This window comes from Trachurus trachurus (genome assembly GCF_905171665.1).
Source record: "Trachurus trachurus genome assembly, chromosome: 23".
Classification (NCBI taxonomy): domain Eukaryota; kingdom Metazoa; phylum Chordata; class Actinopteri; order Carangiformes; family Carangidae; genus Trachurus; species Trachurus trachurus.
Genome location: NC_139912.1, coordinates 2572033 through 2580802, shown reverse-complemented (window position 1 = coordinate 2580802; position 8770 = coordinate 2572033). Strand labels below are relative to the sequence as shown.

The following is an 8770-nucleotide window of genomic DNA, read 5'->3' as shown; positions in this document are numbered from 1 at the left end:
CTGCTACTCAATCACCAAAGGCTACTATTTAAATGAATGACTGACTGTGTGATTGGGTACTGCTGAGGCCAAGAAGTACAACAGGCTGCTGAGGTATTTTTATCCATATATTTATTGATCATACAGCTGTCAGCTATAGTTGGGTTATTGCTAGGCTGGGTGTCGAGCAGATGCAAACCCGACCCGGTCCTGCCCTCTATCGAAAATGCTGTAGTACTCTGTGAGAAATACATCTCCCAGAATCCACAGAGGGCCCTCGGGGGTGACGATGTCCACGGCCTGGAAGCCACTGAAACACAACTCCCTGTCTCCAAGCATCTCCTGAAGAGAGAGGGAAGGTTATTTACTGAAATTTGAACGTTAACCATGTTCACAAAACAATTAAAGGTAGGGTTGGAGATCCTAGCAGGCCACATGTCGCTCACATTGGGTCATTCCATGAGGGTACTGCCTTCATGGAGCGACACTGCGCATCAGCTTAGAGGAACATTGCCACCAACTGGACCCCAGTGTGGTACATTGGATTACTGGCGTTGTCTTTTCTGCCTCGTAACTCATTGAACACTGAAACGCGCATGCAATTAGTGCACGGAGAACGGTATGCGCAGAGATGGCAGTTTGATTGACACATCACCATCCAATTGACTTGAACCTGGCGTTCAAGGTGATTGGATGGTGTTTTTACAGGACTGTCCGTTCCAAAGGTGACTGACTTTTTGTGAAAAAGCATTACATTACTTGGTTGCAGTCGGGTGTGAAGGGTCAGAAAGCGATCTCCAACCCTACCTTTAAGGTTCAAATAACTACTTTCATGTCTAAGATAAAAATATGACAGGAGGAAAGGATTTCTAGGTTTTTTTTTGTCATTTGATACAATTGGAAGAACAATAATAGAAAAGTAATGACAACAATTGGTTCCAAAGTAAAGACGTAAAGGCACAAGTACAACAAAAGTTTGATCGACCTTCTGGAACTGCCACAAGACCTGAACCTGTGGCTCTAAGACGCCTTCTGAAATATTGATGATATTGATGCAAAGACAGACACAGGTCAAAAGCATATGTAGATAACTGGCTAAATACAAGAGACACTGAATTACCTTCCTAACATATTGCTCAGCTGTCAGTGTGTATTCTTTTCCTCCCAGGACGAACGTCACATGAGGCAAACTGGACAACCTGGCACAGTCGATAAGAAACTGAAACACAAAATAAACATTGGTCAATCGTTAAAGTTGGTTCGATTAATGTTGACATCTTTGAGATGAGATCACCTCTCCGATGTTTGTGGGCGTGGCTCCAATCAGCTGCTGCAGGTTGAGGATGTCATTGGTCGGTCCAGCAATCAGGGAAGTTCCTGTATCCACGATGGCCTGACAACCGTGAGGACAGAAGGAACTCATTCCCTGCACCGCCACACTGAAACACAGTTAGAGCTTGTTGACTTAAGACTGCAACAGTTCAGATTACAATAAAAGGAAAAATAAACATTAACTGGTGAGAATCATGATATTTAAAGATTAAAACCTGTCCATTTTAATCTGCCAGTATCCTTTAGCAGTCACTGGGATCCAGGCGATTGGTCCGTTGTACAACGACTCATCTGTTCCCCCGAGCAACAACTCGCCTACTGGGTTTCCGCTACTGGTTCTCCTGCAAAAAAAGACCCACACTTCAGTCAAAACAGAACTTATACTTTACGTTAAATGAGAATTCCGGTCATTTTTGACCCCTAAATCGTTGTCCTGATGGTCAGCCAGTGTTGGTTGGAGCAAAAAACGCAACTAAAATTGATGCAGGCAAACCAGAGTTACACCATGGCTACCCGGCGCTAGTGATAGCCACAACGCTAAAGTATGAGGGCAATTTTTTCAACCACAACAAACACTCAAAAAACAATCAAATATCTCTGGTACATGACTCGAACCCTTAGAGACACCACTGAACCCATAAACTGTACGGTTATACTGAGTATAAACAGTATAAATCCCATCACAGAGCGCCTTCTCCCCGCCACAGAAACAAACACTTTTTCCTTGTTGGGATGATTTCTTTTCAAAAATAAACGGTCAAGCAGTGCAGTGGTAATGTCCAAAATATCTCTGACTGTTTATTTTAGTAAAGAAATCATCACAAGAAAGAAAAAGTGTTTGTTTCTGTGGCAGGGAGAGCAGGCGCTCTGTGATGGGATAGTAATGTCTTTCCAGGATGTTTCAGAGTTCGGTTATCTGAGGTGAGTGGCTACATGCAAAAACACAAAGTTTATACTGTTTATACCGGTTTATACTGTACAGTTTATGAGTTCAGTGGTGTGTCATAAGGATTTCAGTCATGTACCAGAGATATTTGATTGTTTTTTGAGTGTTTGTTGTGGTTGAAAAAATTGCCCTCATATTTTAGCCTTGTCGCTATCGCTAGCGCCGGGTAGCCATGGTAACTCTGGTTTGCCTGCATCAATTTTAGTCGCGTTTTTTGCTCCAACCAAAAACCATCAGGACAACGATTCAGAGGTCAAACATGACCGGAATTCTCCTTTAAGTTCAGGAAACCTAAACATCTTTGTATCAGCAGACTTTATTTATAGGGGGTAATTCCTATGTTCCCACAGCCTTATGTTCCCACATTTCTAACATTTGTTGTCACTGAAAATTAGGCCCTATGTTCCCACAGCCCTTTGGTCCCACCATTGGTTGGGTTTAGGCAATGAAGAAAAGAGTTGGTTAAGTTTAGTAAAAAGACCCGGTAGAGGCTCGACAGGCCAGATAGATTAGAGTCCAGTGAGAACATAGGGCCTAATTTTGTGAAAAATCTTAGAACTGTGGGAACATAGGGCTGTGGGAACATAAGGCTGTGGGAACATAGGCATGGACCCATCTATAGCCTACCCCTTGACCCAGAGGGGAAAACTAAACTGGACCCTTGAAGAACCATCTGGACCTCTTTCACCACCCTGGATCTGATACAGGTCTTGGATTTCTGTCAGACATTTCAGAACAAATGTCTAAATGTAAGATTCGGTTACACCAGCTGATTTCACTCTTGGACTCGGCTTGATTCTTTGGACCTTTGGCACCGGTTGGACCGCTAAGCCCCCTTTTAAAATACTTGAAAATAATACTCCAGGTTTTACTCTGGTGATGTTGTACCTGCTGAGGTAGAAGGAGAAGACCGGCTCGTCCACCGTCTTCTGCGCCATCATGTTGTCAAAAACGGGGTTTCCAAGGATCTCTGCCAGGGACGGGTAACCCATCCCGAGGACGCCATCGAACCGGGCCATGGCGAAGGTGGTGCCGGGCTCGTAGACCGACTCCCCGAACTCCTGGTTCAGGGTGACGAGCTCACCGATCTGCAACACAAGACAACTCACTATTGATTCGAGATTTCAAGAAATTGGACTTTAAATTGATTCTTTTACAAGAGGCAGTTTCCATGACTCCAGAATGAACGGTTTTCTTTTTAAAGGGATAGTTAAACATTTTGACAAATTGGTCCATTGCCATAGTCCCTATAGTCGTAGCAGTAGGTTCGTTACCTTTAATTGTCGGTGCAAGCTATTTTTAGAACGGCGGAGCAGAGCCGCGAGCTGCTCAGAGCTACGCTACGGAGGCTCATTATGGGATTTCTTGGTTTCCCTCATCAAACTCATCAAATACACAATCCAACAACTCCACAACGCTCTGGTGGACAAGTTGTGAGCTGCACATTCACCACGCTACGAGATAATAACACAACGTTACCACACAGAGTTGTTTTAGAGGGAAATTCATGCAAAACCGCTGATGCGCGTTGCCTTCAGGGACAGTTTTTCGTGTATTTTTCGTGTATTTGATGGGTTTGATGAGGGAAACCAAGGAATCCCATGAGCCTCTGTAGTGTAGCTCTGAGCAGCTCACGGCTCTGCTCCGCCGTTCTAAAAATAACTTGCACCAATTTGCCAAATGTTGAACTATCCCTTTAAGGTGGTTTTTGGTTCCTAGAAAAGATCCGGACTGTGGATGTTGTTGCAGTTCTGATTTAGGCAATGTTAAAAAAACGTTTGGTTTTGTTTCCACCAGTGTCTCGGAGGACAGACCTTCAGTGTGTCTCTGCCCATGACTCCCAGCAGGTGTCCTGACCCGTAGTGAATCCCAAACATCCGACCGTCGTGATGGAACGAAGTCGACTCAAACGCCCTGAAACGCCTGTGCAGAGCTGTACGACACACACACACACACACATCCACAGACACACACACACACAGACACACACACACACACATATACACAGACCTTGAACTTCTTATCATCACAGTCCTGAACACACTAAACCAGAGTTGTGCCGTCCTGACCCGCAAACATTTACAAATATTAAAAGTACAGATACACACTCAGACTCTTGTGTTGTGTTGTGTAGTGTATTGTTGTGTACTGTTGTGTTGTGTTACCACAGGCCTGGCTGACGCAGTAGGACGACGGCACCCAGAGATCAGCTGAGCCGGTGTCAAAAATCACAGAGAAGTTCTGCTCCGGTGTTCCCAACGTGATGTCTCCATAATACTGAGCCTGACACACACAACACACACACAGACACACAACACAAACTGTGATTTCATGATTTACAAACTTGTGGTAAATGAAACGGTTGCTGGTTTCACACCAGGAGACGCTGAGCAAGGCACAAACTCTTCACAGAGCACTGGTTGTGTCCTGTCAAACACTGACACCGGGTGGAGAATCAGTGGTACTGCAACTTGTTCCCTATTGCCCAGTTGTTCAAAAGGTGTAATCTGGATAAAAACTATCCAGATTTTGAAATCCCTTTTTTTTTTTTTTGCTATCCAGGATCACGTAATCCATTTGAACTTCATCCCAGTTGTTCAAAGCAAAGTAGTTTTCAAGATGACCAAATCCGGATAATGAGATGGGACTGTACATCACACTGAAGGCTGATTGGTCTGTAAACAACAGGTAGAACAGCAGCAGCATGGGCTCACTCAAAGTGTGTTTATTTGAAAATGGAGTGTATGTATTGTTTTCTATCTATCTAGTTGGGCTGTTGAAAGAAAAGAAAAAAAAGAAGAAGCAAATATACAGTAGCCTACATTAGTGAAATTGTGAATATTTCCCCATGTGTTTCAAAATTCAAACTTCAAATTTTAAAATTCAAACTTCAAATTTCATTAAATTCAGTTTGGGGAAAAGTTTTTCAGTTGTAGAATATTTAAAAGTGAACTTTATTTACTTATCACTGTTATGGTTTAAAAAATAGGTGCAAAATATCAATCAATAAATGTATATAGGCCTACTACATTGTAGATATTGTTTGACCAGTTTGAATTTATTTTAAATGACATTTTGTTCCTGAATCCATCCGACTGCTGGGATCAGAATAATCCTGTTTTTTTTGGATCAAAGTTTTCCCGATTCGACTAAAAAGTTTTGAACAACACAAACTGAGGGTTTGATCCAGATGAAAACCAAGACTGGATTACATGATCTAATCCGATCTCAGAATTCATTCATTTTTGGTTTTGAACAAGTACAACCCATTTTCAAGATTTGATCCAGTCCATTATCCAAAATCCGATCAGATTACTTTGGAACAACTGGGCCCAGATGTTGTAGTTTAGTGCCTTGCTCAGTGGGAAAGTCAGCAACTTGTAGCTACATCTGTCGTTCTTCTTACGTCCATGAAGTTGTAAATCTTCTCACTGGAGCGTCCCAGTCGGAGCGACGGCGTTCCGGCCGGGAAGCACTGAGCGTAGCGGCGGTTGAACATGTCGGGTCGATGATCCCTGAGGAACTCCTTCAACCGGCCGTCGGCTCGCAGCTGGGAACGGATGGAACGGCCCCGCCTCAGAGGAACCCTGAGGGGGGACGGATGGATGGAGTGATGATGGGTCACAAAAAACTTTGATGGAAGGAAGGAAGAAGGGATAGACGTAAGAAAGGGATGCAGGAAGGATGAAGGGAAGGAAGCAAGGAAGGAAGGAAGGAAAGAAGGAAGGAAGGAAGGATGAAGGGATGGAAGGAAGGAAGGACAAAGGGAAAGATGGGAGGAAAGAAGGAAGGAAGAAGGGATAGACGTAAGAAAGGGATGCAGGAAGGATGAAGGGAAGGAAGCAAGGAAGGAAGGAAGGAAAGAAGGAAGGAAGGCAGGGAGGACAGAGGGAAAGAAGGAAGGAAGGACAAAGGGAAATATGGGAGGAAAGAAGGAAGGGAAAAGGGAAGGGAAGATAGATGGAGGGAGGAAACAGATTGGGTAAATTGGGTGGAAGAAGTAAGGACGAAGGGAAGGAAGGATGAAAGGAAGGAAGGATGAAGGGAAAGAAGGAAGGAAGGACAAAGGGAAAGATGGGAGGAAAGAAGGAAAGGAAAAAGGAAGGAAAGATAGATGGGGGAAGAAATAGATTGGGTCAATTGGGTCAAAAAGGAAGGAAGAAGTAAGGACGAAGGAAGGAAGGAAGGAAGGAAGGAAGGAAGGAAGGAAGGAAGGAAGGAAGGAAGGAAGGAAGGAAGGAAGGAAGGAAGGAAGGAAGGGAGGGAGGGAGGGAGGAAGGAAGGCAGGAAGGATGAAGGGATAGAAGGAAGGAAGGAAGGAATGCAGGAAGGACGAAGGGAAAGAAGGAAGGAAAGAAGGAAGGGAAAAAGGAAGGAAAGATAGATGGAGGGAAGAAACAGATTGGGTCAATTGGATCAAAAAAGAAAGAGGTAAGGATGAAGGGAAGGAAGGAAGGCAGGAAGGACGAAGGGAAGGGAGGGAGGAAAGAAGGAAGGGAAAATGGATTGTGGAAAGAAGGAAGGGAAATGGAAGGAAAGAAAGATGGAGGGAGAGAACAGATTTGTTCAAGGAAGGAAGAAGGGAAAGAAGGAAGGAAAGAAAGATGGAGGGATAGGGAACAGACCAGGTCAATTGGATCAAAAGAGGAAGGAAGAAGAAGTAAGGACGAAGGGAAGGAAGGAAGGAAAGAAGAAAGGGAAAAGGGATTGTGGAAAGAAGGAAGGGAGAAAGGAAGGAAAGAGCAAGGGAACAGATTGGGTCAATTTGACCCAGAAGGACGACAGGAGGGTTAAAGGTCAAGATTGATTTTTTTGTGTGGATTAGATCATAAAAACAACTGGTCTAAATTAGTTTTAATAGAAGTTTTATTTTCCCACCTGACCAGAGCCGATCCGGTCCATGTCCACAGACCCAGAACCAGAACCAGCAGCTGAACCCTCAACATGTCTGTCCTCAGTCCTCGGTCCTCTGTCCTCGGTCCGTCAGACTGGAGCTCAGTCGACAACCAGGAGTTTATCAGGTTCAACTGAGGCTCTGATTGGACCTGAGTCCCCGTGAGAAAGTCCAGCCCCTTTTGGACATTTACCTGCACTTTAACCATTCTATTTTCAGGTTTTAAATGCATAAAAGTACCACATAGATTTGTTTATAGCATCAAGGCTTTTTGACTTTGTCAGGAACCTATATTTAAACAGAATTAAACAAAATATTTTTTTTTCACAAAATTCGAAAATGCTCTGGTTAAAGCAGAAGTAAGTGATCCGGTCGTTTTGACTAATGCTGTGTTCCAGGCAGGCTTTTGAAACCGTAAATTACAGCTTCAAGTCACGACTTACGACTTTGTAGCGTTCCAGGCAACCCACTCGTGTTTTTCCGACCTGTTTTACCTGTGAAAGTCACTATAACGGCCACTCGTAACTTCCGACCCATGAACTCATACCAGATCAAACTGGTACGACTTCACACACTGCAAAAACTCAAAATCTTTCCAAGAATATTTGTCTTATTTCTTGTCAAAATGTCTCATTTCTAGTCAAAACTAATCTCTTTCCACTTAAAATAAGACTCATCACCTAAGAATTAACTTGTTTTTAGATCATTTTCACTTGTTTCAAACTAATTTTCACTTGAAATAAGTAGAAAAATCTGCCAGCGGAAGCAAGTTTTTGTGTTTGTAATAAGAAAGAAAAACTGTCAGATTTTTCTACTTATTTCAAGTGAAAATCTGCTTGAAACAAGTAAAAAGTGTCTAAAAACAAGCTACTTTTTAATGTGATGAGTCTTATTTTCAGTAGAATGAGAATTATTTTGACTAGAAATAAGACAAATATTCTTGGTAAGATTTTGAGTTTTTGCAGTGCAGGTCGGAAAAACACGAGTTACGAGTTTCCTTGAACGCACCATAACAGTCCTCGTCCCTACGTCACCACATTCACGTGCATCCCTTGGCTGCACACACAGCCCTGCATGCCATTCTCTCTCCTCATTGGATAAAACTTGTAGGATACAAGAAAAGTTTTCTCCTCGGCTCACAGCAGAGCAGAGTGACTGACAGACCCGTGTTTCGGTCCAAACACTCTAGTGATTGCTGTCGGAAGATAGAACTATTTAAGACTTATATTAACACAAAAATATCGCTTACTTCTGCTTTAAAATGATGACATTTGTGGTGTTCGGGTCAATTTTGACCCAGTTATAACGATAAGAACAATAATGAGAGTTAAAACTGAAGTCATAAGTGCAAAACCAACATTTTCATGGATAAGGAGCCTGACAATGGTAACCAAGAGAGGAGAAACAAATGGGATGATAAATAATTGTTTTAGCGTGTTCTACAGCTGATTTAAGACTTGGGGTCAAAACTGACCCGAACACCATAGATGGAGCAGAAAGCTACAAGAGGAAGGTTCAGTTGAAGACAAGTGTTTGTTTACTGACAAAAAAGGCCCAGGGACCCACACCAAAAAATATTAAAACCAATATTTTCATGGATAAGGAAGCCTCGCAATGTA

The 8770-nt window shown here is 43.0% G+C and overlaps 1 protein-coding gene across 1 annotated transcript; it reads right to left on the bottom strand.

The window, feature by feature from the left end:
• Nucleotides 1-94: 94 nt before the first annotated feature.
• On the bottom strand, nucleotides 95-7349 carry nots (nothepsin). The gene is made up of 9 exons (XM_083999540.1): nucleotides 7136-7349; nucleotides 5664-5844; nucleotides 4423-4540; nucleotides 4072-4190; nucleotides 3146-3345; nucleotides 1527-1652; nucleotides 1274-1418; nucleotides 1100-1198; nucleotides 95-321 (listed from the first exon to the last, which is right to left on the bottom strand). The coding sequence occupies exons 1-9, from the start codon at nucleotides 7201-7203 to the stop codon at nucleotides 151-153; spliced, it is 1227 nt and encodes a 408-aa protein (XP_083855666.1). The 5' UTR covers nucleotides 7204-7349; the 3' UTR covers nucleotides 95-150.
• Nucleotides 7350-8770: the final 1421 nt, after the last annotated feature.

What these genes read in the sequence shown, in the direction of transcription:
- nots (XM_083999540.1), bottom strand. Translation starts at nt 7,203, where the DNA reads ATGTTGAGGGTTCAGCTGCTGGTTCTGGTTCTGGGTCTGTGGACATGG. An exon ending in CGCCCACAAACATCGGAGAG is followed by an intron (nt 1,199 to 1,273) that starts GTGATCTCATCT and finishes TTTGTGTTTCAG; the next exon opens with TTTCTTATCGACTGTGCCAG. An exon ending in CTGAGCAATATGTTAGGAAG is followed by an intron (nt 322 to 1,099) that starts GTAATTCAGTGT and finishes CTCTCTCTTCAG; the next exon opens with GAGATGCTTGGAGACAGGGA.